General features: G+C 35.3%; 1 protein-coding gene across 3 annotated transcripts in view; it reads left to right on the forward strand.

Moving 5' to 3' along the window:
* The first annotated feature begins 4836 nt into the window (after nt 1-4836).
* The window catches only part of FZD3 (frizzled class receptor 3), a 72618-nt gene continuing 62202 nt past the window's right edge, over nt 4837-15252 (forward strand). The window contains exon 1 of one of the 3 annotated variants that reach the window (XM_054291771.1): nt 4837-5054. In XM_054291771.1, coding sequence (XP_054147746.1) covers nt 4839-5054 — 216 coding nt within the window. In that variant the 5' untranslated portion in view covers nt 4837-4838. Of the gene's footprint in view, nt 5055-5655; nt 5685-6157; nt 6189-15252 lie in introns of those variants that run through there. The other 2 variants (XM_054291772.1, XM_054291773.1) reach the window with 2 other exon arrangements.

Below are 15252 nucleotides of genomic sequence, written 5' to 3' on the forward strand. Positions count from 1 at the left end.
ACAACTTTTCAAGCTCCTATCATCTTGAAATTCAATGTGAAAAATGACATTTTTTCCATCAGAAGAACACAACTTTTCAAGCTCATATCACCTTGAAAAGTCAGTCTGAAAAATGACATTCCTTAAATCAGGACACAACTTTTCAAACTCATATCATCTTGTAAAGTCAATCTGAAAAAAATTCATTTTTTCCATCAGAACGACGCAACTTTTCAAGCTCATATCACCTTGAAAAGTCAACATGAAAAATGACATTTCTTAAATCAAGACTCAACTTTTCAAGCTCCTATCATCTTGAAATTCAATGTGAAAAATGACATTTCTTCAATCAGAAGGACACAACTTTTCAAGCTCATATCACCTTGAAAAGTCAATGTGAAAAATGACATTTTTTCCATCAGAACACAACTTTTCAAGCTCATATCATGTTGAAATTCAATCTGAAAAATGATTTATTTTCCATCAGAAGGACACAACTTTTCAGGCTCATGCCATCTTGCAAAGTCAATCTGAAAAATGACATTTCTGAACTCAGAAGGACGCAACTTTTGAAGTTCATATCACCTTGAAAAGTCAAAATGAAAAATGACATTTCTTCCATCAGGACAAAATTTTCAAGGTCATGTCATCTTGAAAAGTCAATCTGAATTTTTTTTTTTTTTTATCAGAAGGACACAACTTTTCATGCTCATCTCACCTTGAAAAGTCAACGTGAAAAATGACATTTCTTAAATCAGGATTCAACTTTTCAAGCTCCTATCATCTTGAAATTCAATATTAAAAATGACATTTTTTCCATCAGGACACAACTTTTCAAGCTCATATAATCTTGAAATGTGAATATATGAAATATTTTCAATATGAAAAATGACATTTCCACCATCAGAAGGACACAACTTTTCAAGCTCATACCATCTTGAAAAATTTAATCTGAAAAATGACATTTTTTTCCATCAGGACACAACTTTTCAAGCTCATATCACCTTGAAAAGCCAGTGTGAAAAATGACATTTCTTAAATCAGGACACAACTTTTTAAACTCATATCATCTTGAAAAATGAATATATGAAATATTTTCAATCTGGAAAATGACATTTCCACCATCAGAAGGACAAAACTTTTCAAGCTCCTATCACCTTGAAAAGTCAGTTGAAAAATGACATTTTTTCCATCAGGACACAACTTTTTAAACTCATATCACCTTGAAAAGTCAACGTGAAAAATGACATTTCTTAAATAAAGACACAACTTCTTAAACTCATGTCACCTTGAAAAGTCAGTCTGAAAAATGACATTTCTTAAATCAGGACACAACTTTTCAAGCTCATTTCACCTTGAAAAGTCAACATGAAAAATTGTATTTTTCCATCAGAAGGACACAACTTTTCAAGCTCATATCACCTTTAAAACTCAATTAGAAAAATGACATTTCTTCCATCAGGACACAACTTTTCAAGCTCCTATCACCTTGAAAAGTCAATCTAAAAAATGATTTTTTTTCCATCAGAAGGACACAATTTTCAAGCTCATATAATCTTGAAAAATCAACATGAAAAATGACATTTCTTAAATCTGGACGCAACTTTTCAAGCTCATTTCACCTTGAAAAGTCAACATGAAAAATGACATTTCAAATCAGAAGGACACAACTTGTCAAGGTCATATCATCTGGAAATATGAAAATATGAAATATTTTCAATATGAAATATTTTCAATATGACCTATTTCAATATATTAAATATGAAATATTTAATATGGAATATTTTCAATCTGAATAATGACATTTTTCCATCAGAAGGACACAACTTGTCAAGCTCATATCTTGAAATATGAAAATATGAAATATTTTCAATATGAAATACTGAAATACGAAACATTTCTATATATGAAATATTAGATATGAAATATTTTCAATATGCAATCTTTCAATATATGAAATATTAAATATGAAATATCTTCAATCTGAAAAATTACATTTTTCCATCTGAAGGACACAACCTGTCAAGCTCATATCTTGAAATATGAAAATATGAAATATTTTCAATATGAAATATTTTCAATATGACCTATTTCAATATATTAAATATGAAATATTTCATATGGAATATTTTCAATCTGAAAAATGACATTTTTCTGTCAGAAGGGCACAACTTGTCAGGCTCATACCATCTTGAAATATGAAAACATGAAATATTTTCAATATGAAATACTGAAATACGAAACATTTCTATATATGAAATATTAAATATGAAATATTTTCAATCTGAAATATTTTCAATATGCAATCTTTCAATATATGAAATGTTAAATATGGAATATTTTCAATCTGAAAAATGACATTTTCCCATCAGAAGGACACAACCTGTCAAGCTCATATCTTGAAATATGAAAACATGAAATATTTTCAATATGAAATAGTGAAATATGACCTATTTCAAAATATTAAATATGAAATATTTAATATGGAATATTTTCAATCTGAAAAATGACATTTTTTTCCATCAGAAGGACACAAATTTTCCAGCTCCTTTTTTTTGCTCCTGGTTTGGTTTTTCCTGACTTTGGAGTTTTCCTATTTCTATTTTTTCCCCTTCTTTCAGTGCTGCCTCAACCACATCAAAACTGTCAATAAATAAATTTCTCGTGGTTATTTTATCAGATTGGTCTTTTTTTTATTTCCCTTCTTTTTGAATGTTTGTTTTTAACCAGCTTTTCAAAAAAAGGAAAGGGAAAAAAGGAGAAATTTGGAGTTAAAAATGAGGAGAAAAGGAGAAATTTGGGGTTAGAAATGAGGAGAAAAAGGGAAATTTGGGGTTAAAAATGAGGAGAAAAAGGGAAATTTGGGGATAAAAATGGGGAGAAAAAGGGAAATTTGGGGTTAGAAATGGGGTTAGAAATGGGCAATTCCTGGAATTAGGAGGAGAAAAAGTCAAAATTCCTGATTTTTAGGCACAAAAAAAGCCAAAATTCCCAAGTTTCGGGCATGGAAAATTCCTGATTCCTCAATTTTGGGCACAAAAAACCACCAAAATTCCCAAATTCGGGCGCAAAAAAATCCCAAAGTTGCCAAATTTGGGCACAAAAAAATCCCAAAATTGCCAAATTTGAGCACTAAAAACCCCGCAAAACTCCCAAAACTGGGCAGAAAAGGCCCAAAATTCCCAAATTTGGGCACAAAAATACCCCAAAATTCCCAAATTTGGGCACAAAAGCCCCAAAATTGCCAAATTTGGGCACAAAAAAATCCCAAAATTGCCAAATTTGGGCACAAAAATACCCCAAAATTCTCAAATTTGGGCACTAAAAACCCCGCAAAACTCCCAAAACTGGGCAGGAAAGCCCCAAAATTCCCAAATTTGGGCACAAAAAAATCCCAAAATTCCCAAATTTGGGCACAAAAAGAAAAAAAAATCAGAATTAAAACTCATCTTGTTGGAGAATTGAAGCAGTTGAGGAACTGAGAGATTAAATATTGGAATATTTTCATTTTTGGGGTGTTTTTCTTCCTTTTTCCATCAAATTCTTCCATTCAATTCCTGCAGAAATTTTAAAAAATCAGATTAAAACTCATCTTGTAGGAGAATTTGAAGAGTTGAGGAACTGAGAGGTGAAATATTGGAATATTTTGATTTTTGGCTGATTTTTCTCATTGTTTTCTCTCTGTTTTTTAGGATAAATCAGGAATCCCTTGGAGGGTAAAACATTGGAATATTTTCATTTTTGGCTGATTTTTCTCATTGTTTTCTCTCTGTTTTTTAGGATAATTCAGGAATCCCTTGGAGGGTAAAACATTGGAATATTTTCATTTTTGGCTGATTTTTCTCATTGTTTTCTCTCTGTTTTTTAGGATAAATCAGGAATCCCCTGGAGGGTAAAACATTGGAATATTTTCATTTTTGGCTGATTTTTCTCATTGTTTTCTCTCTGTTTTTTAGGATAATTCAGGAATCCCTGCCCTTTCACCATGGGCTCCACAGTGTGGGAATGTGGCTGAAATTTCAATTTTTCAATATTTCATTATTTTAATATTTCAATATTTCACTGGTTTCACTGTGGCCAAGCTGAAAATGTGGAATTTTCTAAAAATACTCTTTCCCAATCATTATAATCCCCATATTTTCATCATTTTTGGGTGCTTTTCTTCCATTCAATTCCTCCAGAAATTAAAAAAAATCAGATTTAAACTCATCTTGTAGGAGAACTTGAAGAGTTGAGGAACTGAGAGATGAAATATTGGAATATTTTCATTTTTGGCTGATTTTTCTCATTGTTTTCTCTCTGTTTTTTAGGATAATTCAGGAATCCCTGCCTGGTCACCATGGGCTCCACAGTGTGGGAATGTGGCTGAAATTTCCATTTTTCATTCACCACTGAGAGTGGAAAAAAAAAGGAAAATTCCTTCAGGACCCTGAGGATGTTGGACACAGAAAATTTTGAAATTTGGAGGAACCACAAGCAGAGCCAATGGGAGAAATGAGATTTTGGAGGAAATTTTGGAATTTTTAAGGATGTGGAAGATGCCACAAGCAAAGGCAATGTGAAAAATGAGATTTTGGAGGAAATTTTGGAATTTTTAAGGATGTGGAAGATGCCACAAGCAAAGGCAATGTGAAAAATGAGATTTTGGAGGAAATTTTGGAATTTTTAAGAATGTGGAAGATGCCACAAGCAGAGCCAATGTGAAAAATGAGATTTGGAAGGAAAGAACCACAAGCAAAGCCAATGTGAACAATGGGATTTTGGCAGGAAAAATCAGAATTTCTGAGGAGGTGAAGGTTCTACAAGCAGAGCCAATGTTCAAAATGGGATTTTGGCAGGATATTTTGGGATTTGTGAGGATGAGGAGGATGTTTTGGGGTGTGAGGACGGCCGTGGGGTGGCTGCTGGCCGCCCTGTGGGTTTTGGGGTGCCGGCTGCCCCCCGGCGCCGGGCACAGCCTGTTCTCCTGCGAGCCCATCGCGCTCAGGATGTGCCAGGACCTGCCCTACAACTCCACCTTCATGCCCAACCTGCTCAACCACTACGACCAGCACACGGCGGCGCTGGCCATGGAGGTAATGAAAAATTTTATTAATTGTTATATTTGTTTTATTCGTTTTTATATAATTGGCATTATTTTGGTATTATATTATATGTAATGTAACCACTACGACCAGCACACGGCGGCGCTGGCCGTGGAGGTAATGAAAAATTTTATTAATTGTTATATTTGTTTTATTCGTTTTTATATAATTGGCATTATTTTGGTATTATATTATATGTAATGTAACCACTACGACCAGCACACGGCGGCGCTGGCCATGGAGGTAATGAAAAATTTTATTAATTGTTATATTTGTTTTATTCGTTTTTATATAATTGGCATTATTTTGGTATTATATTATATGTAATGTAACCACTACGACCAGCACACGGCGGCGCTGGCCATGGAGGTAATGAAAAATTTTATTAATTGTTATATTTGTTTTATTCGTTTTTATATAATTGGCATTATTTTGGTATTATATTATATGTAATGTAACCACTACGACCAGCACACGGCGGCGCTGGCCATGGAGGTAATGAAAAATTTTATTAATTGTTATATTTGTTTTATTCGTTTTTATATAATTGGCATTATTTTGGTATTATATTATATGTAATGTAACCACTACGACCAGCACACGGCGGCGCTGGCCATGGAGGTAATGAAAAATTTTATTAATTGTTATATTTGTTTTATTCGTTTTTATATAATTGGCATTATTTTGGTATTATATTATATGTAATGTAACCACTACGACCAGCACACGGCGGTGCTGGCCATGGAGGTAATGAAAAATTTTATTAATTGTTATATTTGTTTTATTCGTTTTTATATAATTGGCATTATTTTGGTATTATATTATATGTAATAAAACCACTATGACCAGCACACGGCCGCCCTGGCCATGGAGGTAATTAAAAATTTTATTAATTATTATATTTGTTTGATTAGCTTTTATATAATTGTCATTATTTTGTTGTTATGTTATATGTAATATAACCACTACGACCAGCACACGGCCGCCCTGGCCATGGAGGTAATTAAAAATTTTATTAATTATTTGGTTTATTTTTATTATTTTTATATAATTGTCATTGTTTTGCTATTATATTATATGTAATGTAACCACTACGACCAGCACACGGCCGCCCTGGCCATGGAGGTAAAATTATTATTATTTAAAAAAAATAATAATTTTTATTCATTATTGTCTTTATTTTATTAAATTTTTATATAATTGTCATTGTTTTGCTATTATATTATATGTAATACAATGTAATATATCTATTATATGTAGTATAATAGATATATTAGATTAGATTAATTATGATATTATTTATAGATTACAGATAAATATATATATATAATATATAATGTCTAATATATAATATATAATATATAATATATAATATATAATACATAATACATAATACATAATACATCATACTATATGCTACATACTATATACTATATACTATATACTGCATACTATATACTATATACTGCATACTATATACTACATACTATATACTATATACTATATACTACATACTACATACTATATACTGTATACTATATACACTATATACCACATACTATATACTATATACTATATACTATATAATATATACTATATACTGCATACTATATACTACATGCTGCATACTATATACTATATACTGCATACTATATACTGTATACTATATACTATATGCTATATACTACATACTGCATACTGTATACTACATACTATATACTATTTACTGCATACTATATACTGCATACTATATACTACATACTACATACTACATATTACATACTATATACTATATACTATATACTATATACTATATACTATATACCACATACTATATACCACATACTATATACTATATACTACATACTGCATACTATATACAATATAATATATACTATATACTGCATACTATACGCTATATACTACATACTGCATACTATATAGTATGTAGTATATACTATATACTACATACTATATACTATATACTACATACTATATACTACATACTACATACTACATACTGTATACTATATACTATGTACTACGTACTATATACTATATGCTATATACTGCATACTATATACTATATACATATACTACATACTATATACTATATACTACATACTATATACTACATACTATATACCACATACTATATAGTATATAGTATATACTATATACTGCATACTACATACTACATACTATATACTACTATATGCTATATACTGCATACTATATACTGCATACTATATATAATATACTACATACTATATGCTATATACTACATACTATATACTGCACACTTTATACTATATACTACATACTGTATACTATATACTATATACCACATACTATATACTATATACTACATACTATATACTACATGCTATATACTGCATACTATATACTATATGCATATACTCTATACTATATACTATATACTACATACTATATACTACATACTATATACTACATACTATATATTATATACGACATACTATATACTATATACTACATGGAAATTCAGAATATTGATGTATTTTATTGTGAGATTTGAATGGAAATGCAGAATATTGAGGTAAATTTGTGATGGGTCTTGAATGCAAATTCAGAATATTGAGGGATTTTGTGATGGGACTGAAATGAATGGAAATTCAGAATATTGAGGGATTTTGTGATGGGACTAAAATGGATGAAAATTCAGAATACTGAGGGATTTTGTTATGAGATTTGAGTGGAAATGCAGAATATTGAGGTATTCTAAGATTGAATGGAAATTCAGAACATTGAGGGATTTTGTGATGGGATTAAAATGAATAGAAATGCAGAATATTGAGGGATTCTATTATAAGATTTAAATGAATGGAAATTCAGAATATTGAGGTAATTTGTGATGGGACTGAAATGGTTGGAAATTCAGAATATTCAGAATATTGAGGGATTTTTTAATGGGATTTGAATGGAAATTCAGAATATTGATTAAATTCTTCCTCTCAACCTGTTCAAACCTCCCTGAGGGGTTTGTATTTTGGTTTATTTTTATTTTTTGGGAACCTTTGTGGGTAAATCTGTGCGCAATGAAAGAACAATTCTGATTTTTCATCTTTGAATTCTCTTCCTGACAGCGCAAAAACCGAATTTCATTGTCATTTTTAGATAATTTAAAGCTTTACCTTTGTGTGGTTTGGCTGTGGAATAATTTGGAATTGAACGTGGTTTTAAAAATTTTTTAATTTTTAAAATTTTGTAAAAACTGAGATTTTTTCCTTCAATTTTTGGAGGAAATTTTGGCAATTTGGGATCGCAGAGGCTGCTGTGGATGGGTCTGATTGTCCTGGGTGGGGAGAAAAGGAGAGAATTTATTGTGAAATGGAGAAAAATGAGTGAATTTTGGTGTGAAATTGAGGAAAAGGAGAGAATTTTGTGCAAATTTGAGAAAAATGAGAGAATTTTATTGTAAAATTGAGCAAAAGGGGAGTGAATTTTGTGGTGAAATTGAATAAAATGAGAGGAATTTTATTGTACAATAGCAAAAGGGGTGAATTTTATTGCAAAAAGGAGAGAATTGTATTGTAAAATGCAGAAAAATGAGAGAATTTTACTGTGAAATTGGGCAAAATGAGAAAATTTTGTCGTGAAATGGAGCAAAAGGAGAGAATTTTGGTGTGAGATTCAGCAAAATGAGAGAATTTTATTTTAAAGTGGAGCAAAAGGAGTGAATTTTATTGCAAAAAGGAGAGAATTTTGATGTGAAATGGAGCAAAATGAGTGAATTTTACTGTGATATGGAGCAAAAGTGGAGTAAATTTTGTGGTGAAATTGAGTGAAATTAGACAATTTTAATGTAAAATAGGGCAAAATGAGAAAATTTTGTTGTGAAATGGAGTGAATTTTATTGTGGAATTGAGCAAAGTGAGAGAATTTTGTGGTGAATTTGAGCAAAAGGAGAGAATTTTATTGCAAAATGGAGAAAAGGAGAGAATTTTGTTGTAAAATGGAGCAAAACGGGAGAATTTTAATGTAAAATGGAGCAACATCATTGAATTGGGGTGTGAGATTGAGGAAAATGAGTGAATTTTATTGCAAAATGGAGCAAAAAGAGAATTTTACTGTAAAACAGAGAACGGCTTTATTCAGCCTTTTGAATATGAAATATTCCATCAGGATCCTTCCCCTGCTGGAATCAGCTCCTGGCAAAGAGAATTCCTGTTATTGTGGTAATTCCTTTTATTGAGAGAATTCCTGTTATTGTGGTAATTCCTTTTATTGAGAGAATTCCTTTTATTGAGAGAATTCCTGTTATTGTGGTAATTCCTTTTATTGAGAGAATTCCTGTTATTGAGAGAATTTCTGTTACTGTGGTAATTCCTTTTATTGAGAGAATTCCTTTTATTGAGAGAATTTCTGTTACTGTGGTAATTCCTTTTATTGAGAGAATTCCTGTTATTGTGGTTATTCCTTTATCACAATAAATTTTGGGGTTTAACCCAGGAGGGTTTGGGGCAGGGCTGCTGCATCCAGGGGCTTGGAAAATTCTTTTATTCCCAAATATCCCTGAGGGATTTTGAATTTTGGTGGTTTTGGCAGAGCACAAACCCCAACCCAGGCTGGCTGTGAAATTCGAATTATTTTGTCCCCAGTGCTGAGGAGCTGCACACAAATCCTGTGCGAATTCTCTCCCACAGGGAAGGATTTTCCCCAAAATTTCCTGTAAATTTCCCTTTTTTCAGCCTCTTGAATGTGGAAATTCCATCAGAATCAATTCCTTCTCCTTGATTCACTCCTGGGAAAGAGAATTCCTGTTATTGTGGTAACTCCTTTATCACAATAAATTTGTGATTTAACCCAGGAGGGTTTGGGGCCGGGCTGCTGCATCCAGGGGCTTGGAAAATTCTTTTATTCCCAAATATCCCTGAGGGATTTTGGTGTTTTTGGTGTTTTTGGTGGTTTTGGCAGAGCACAAACCCCAACCCCAGGCCCTGAAATTTGAATTATTTTGTCTCTCCCTTTTTTCAGCCTCTTGAATGTGGAAATTCCCTCAGGATCCTTCCCCTGCTGGAATCAGCACCTGGGAAAGAGAATCCCTTTTATCACAATAATTATTTATCACAATAATTACCACAGGAATTATCCTGTGATAATTTCTGTATCACAATAATTTTTGTGGTTTAATCCAAGAGGATTTGGGGCAGGGCTGCTGCATCCAGGGGCTTGGAAAATTCTTTTATTCCCAAATATCCCTGAGGGATTTTGGTGTTTTTGGCAGAGCACAAACCCCAACCCAGCCTGGCTGTGAAATTTGAATTATTTTGCCTCTGGGGAGCCCCCAGGGCTGCAGGAATTCCCAGTTTCTGTCAGGATTTTGGGATGAGCTGGAGCTGCCCGGCCGTTCCTCAGGAATTCCCAGTTTCTGTCAGGATTTTGGGATGAGCTGTGCCCGGCCGTTCCTCAGGAATTCCCAGTTTCTGTCAGGATTTTGGGATGAGCTCTGCCCGGCCGTTCCTCAGGAATTCCCAGTTTCTGTCAGGATTTTGGGATGAGCTGTGCCTGGCCGTTCCTCAGGAATTCCCAGTTTCTCTCAGGATTTTGGGATGAGCTGTGCCTGGCCGTTCCTCAGGAATTCCCAGTTTCTCTCAGGATTTTGGGCTGAGCTGGAGCTGCCCGGCCGTTCCTCAGGAATTCCCAGTTTCTCTCAGGAATTTTGGGATGAGCTGCCCGGCCGTTGCTCAGGAATTCCCAGTTTCTCTCAGGAATTTTGGGATGAGCTGTGCCCGGCCGTTGCTCAGGAATTCCCAGTTTCTGTCAGGAATTTTGGGATGAGCTGCCCGGCCGTTGCTCAGGAATTCCCAGTTTCTCTCAGGAATTTTGGGATGAGCTCTGCCCGGCCGTTCCTCAGGAATTCCCAGTTTCTGTCAGGAATTTTGGGATGAGCTGTGCCCGGCCGTTCCTCAGGAATTCCCAGTTTCTGTCAGGATTTTGGGATGAGCTGTGCAGAGCTGGAGCTGCCGTTGCTCAGGAATTCCCAGTTTCTGTCAGGATTTTGGGATGAGCTGTGCAGAGCTGGAGCTGCCGTTGCTCAGGAATTCCCAGTTTCTCTCAGGAATTTTGGGATGAGCTGTGCCCGGCCGTTGCTCAGGAATTCCCAGTTTCTCTCAGGATTTTGGGATGAGCTGTGCAGAGCTGGAGCTGCCGTTGCTCAGGAATTCCCAGTTTCTCTCAGGATTTTGGGATGAGCTGTGCAGAGCTGGAGCTGCCGTTGCTCAGGAATTCCCAGTTTCTCTCAGGATTTTGGGCCGTTCCTCAGGAATTGCTGCCCGCCCAGCCCTGAGGGGTTGGGGCCGTTCTGTGGAGCTGGGACAGCCCGGGCCGGGCCGCTGCTTTGGGCAAGAGACAGCAGGGATGGAGGCTTTGAGCAGCGCTGGGAAAAATTCACTCCCGAAGTCCCCTCCCAAATACTCCTCCCAAAATTTCCCTCCCGAATATTCCTACCCAAATATTCCTACTCAGATCTTCCCTCCCAATGATTCCTACCCAAATCTTCCCTCCCAAATATTTCCTATCCAAACTTTCTCCCCCCAAATTTCCCCCCCCAAAATTTCCCCCCCGAACTTCCCTCCCAGATCTTCCCTCCCAAACATTCCTTCCCAAACATTCTCTCCCTAACTCTTCCCTCCCAAACATTCCTTCCCCAAATCTTCCCTCCGCACTCTTCCCTCACAAATTTTTCCTCCCAAAATTTCCCTCCTCAAATTTTCCTCCCAAATCTTCCTCCCAAAATTTTCCCTCCCAAACATTCCCAAGGTGCTGCTGCTCCGTGTGTCCCATAAATCCTGGGCTGGTGAAAAAATCAAATTACTCCTCTCCCCACCAGGGAGCTGAGCTTGTTTTCCCATCTCTGGATTATTATTGCTCCAAATTATTATTATTATTATTATTATTATTATTATTATTATTACTATTACCATTACCATTACCATTACCATCACTATTACTACGATTACTACTACTATTACTATTATTATTACTATTATTATTGCTACTACTACTACTGCTACTATTACCATTACTACTACTATTACTATTGTTTTGTTATTATTAATATTAATATTAATATTAATATTAATATTAATTATTATATTATATTATATTATATTATATGTATAATACAATAATAGAATTATATATAATAGAATATATACGATGTTATATATATAATATATAATATATAATATATAATATATAATATATAATATATAATATATAATATATAATATATAATATATAATATATAGCATACAACATATAATATATAATAGTAGTAATAGTAACAGTAACAGTAACAGTAACAGTAATAGTAATACTATTACTACTACTACTACTACTACTACTACTACTACTACTACTATAATCTCCCCTATCCTTTTCCCCTTCATAATTCCTTCACCCCCAAAGGATTTGCTGATGGTGGCACTGAGGTTTTTCTCCCTTAATTCAATTTTTGTGGGCAAACATTTTTAACAGAAAAAGTGGAATTTGGTGGAGCCGTTCAGTGACAGCTTTGTCACAGTTTAATTTGATGATTTCCAATCTTTTTGAATTAAATAATCTAAAAAGAAATAACCATTTCTTTTCCCTCACCCTGATTTTCATGGCTGGGGATCAAAGAGGTTTTAAAGGACGTGGCTGAGGCTGGATCTGAATTTTCCTTTGGATTAAACGAGGCCAAAGCTCCAGCCAGGATCTGCTGCAGTCCCCACACGGCCAGGGAGATCCTGGCCCTGCCTCTGCCCCCATTCCCATTTTCCCTGTAAAAAATCAGCCAGGGGATGGAAAAGGGGGAAATTGGGGGAAATTGGGGGAAATTGGGGTGTCCTGGAGGTGATTTGGGGTTTGCAGCGTGAGGGAAAACAAGATGGAAGAGCAGAGGTGGAAGGGAATCAAGGCTTTGATAAATAATCCCCCAGTCACTGTTATTTGCAATATTTAGAATTTAATTTACCACAGAATATCCAACGACAAATGTTGCACATTTAATTTTTCATATTTAGTGGTTTTTTGCTTATTTTGGTGCTCACAGAGGACGTGGCTGAGGCTGGATCTGAATTTTCCTTTGGGATTAAACGAGGCCAAAGCTCCAGCCAGGATCTGCTGCAGTCCCCACACGGCCAGGGAGATCCTGGCCCTGCCTCTGCCCCCATTCCCATTTTCCCTGTAAAAAATCAGCCAGGAGATGGAAAAGGGGGAAAATGGGGGAAATTGGGGGAAATTGGGGTGTCCTGGAGGTGATTTGGGGTTTGCAGCGTGAGGGAAAACAAGATGGAAGAGCAGAGGTGGAAGGGAACCAAACCATTGATATAAATAATCCCCCAGTCACTGATATTTGCAATATTTAGAATTTAATTTACCACAGAATATCCAACGACAAATGTTGCACATTTAATTTTTCATATTTAGTGGTTTCTTGCTTATTTTGGACGTGGCTGAGGCTGGATCTGAATTTTCCTTTGGGATTAAACGAGGCCAAAGCTCCAGCCAGGATCTGCTGCAGTCCCCACACGGCCAGGGAGATCCTGGCCCTGCCTCTGCCCCCATTCCCATTTTCCCTGTAAAAAATCAGCCAGGAATTGAAAATTGGGGGGAACTGGGGGGAATTGGGGTGTCCTGGAGTTGATTTGGGGTTCGCAGCGTGAGGGGAGAATGTGGAAGAGCAGAGGTGGAAGGGAACCAAGGCTTTGATATAAAAAACCCTCAGTCACAGATTTTTGCAATATTTAGAAATTAATTTACCACAAAATATCCAACTACAGACCTGAGTACATTTAATTTTTCACATTTAGTGGTTTTTTGCTTATTTTGGTGCTCACAGAGGACGTGGCTGAGGCTGCATCTGAATTTTCCTTTGGGATTAAACGAGGCCAAAGCTCCAGCCAGGATCTGCTGCAGTCCCCACACGGCCAGGGAGATCCTGGCCCTGCCTCTGCCCCCATTCCCATTTTCCCTGTAAAAAATCAGCCAGGAATTGAAAATTGGGGGAAACAGGGGGAATTGGGGTGTCCTGGAGGTGATTTGGGGTTTGCAGCGTGAGGGAAAACAAGATGGAAGAGCAGAGGTGGAAGGGAACCAAACCATTGATATAAATAATCCCCCAGTCACAGATTTTTGCAATATTTAGAAATTAATTTACCACAGAATATCAAATTTTGCGGTAAAATGTTGCACATTTTACCTACTACAGATGTTGCGCATTTGATTTTTCATATTTTTAGTGGTTTCTTGCTCGTTTTGGTGCTCACAGGGGAGCTGCAAAGTCTCTGTGTCCTTGCCAGCCCTATTTTGTCACTTTTAGAATCTTGGTCCAATTTTAAATATTTTTTTTTAATTAGCAAAGACCCAGAATGTGTTTAAAACGTCACCAACAGAATGCTATTTTTTATTATGTTATATTTATTCTGCTACATTTATTATGCCATTTTTTATTCTGCTATATTTATTCTGCTATATTTATTCTGCTATATTTATTCTGCTATATTTATTATGCCATTTTTTATTCTGCTATTTTTTATTCTGCTATATTTATTATGCCATTTTTATTCTGCTATATTTATTCCCAGCCCAGTTCTCAACATCTGGGACAAGAGGAATTTTCCCAGCAGAGCTGGGTCAGGTATTAAATGTCTCATTTAGTGATTTTTTCCTTCCTAATAATCCCCCAAAAAGTGGGGGGAAACATAAAATGGGAAATCCTAAACTTCTTAAACATTAATTCCTTTTTTTTCTTCTGCCTTCCCTGTTCGCCATATCCCAAAATCTTTCATTTTGCTTCATTTCTAAGTCCTGTTTTCAACAATTTTCCCAAATTTCACATTTGGCTTTCTGCATTCCTCAGTTCTGCCTCCCAACCTGCTGGAAGCGCAAAGCTGATGGAAAAAAGGGAATTTTAATTTTGTAACCACCCTGATCTCAGGCACTAATTAGCAGCAGGGATTAATTTTCTCATTAGCTTGTGTGTGATTGTGGTGCCCTCAGAACAACGGAGCTGAGCAGGATCACAGGGATTAAAGCTGATTAAAGTCTTGAATTTATTTTGTATTCTCAGCTGGAATTTTGTTTTACTTTTGGGTTTGTTCCTTTTGGATTGTTACTTTTATTACTTTTGGATCAGGAATAAATTCTGGAGCTTTGGGCTGCT

Source organism: Melozone crissalis, unplaced genomic scaffold (genome assembly GCF_028551555.1).
Source record: "Melozone crissalis strain CALT ecotype California unplaced genomic scaffold, PUWL_Pcris_2 ptg000106l_1, whole genome shotgun sequence".
NCBI lineage: Eukaryota > Metazoa > Chordata > Aves > Passeriformes > Passerellidae > Melozone > Melozone crissalis.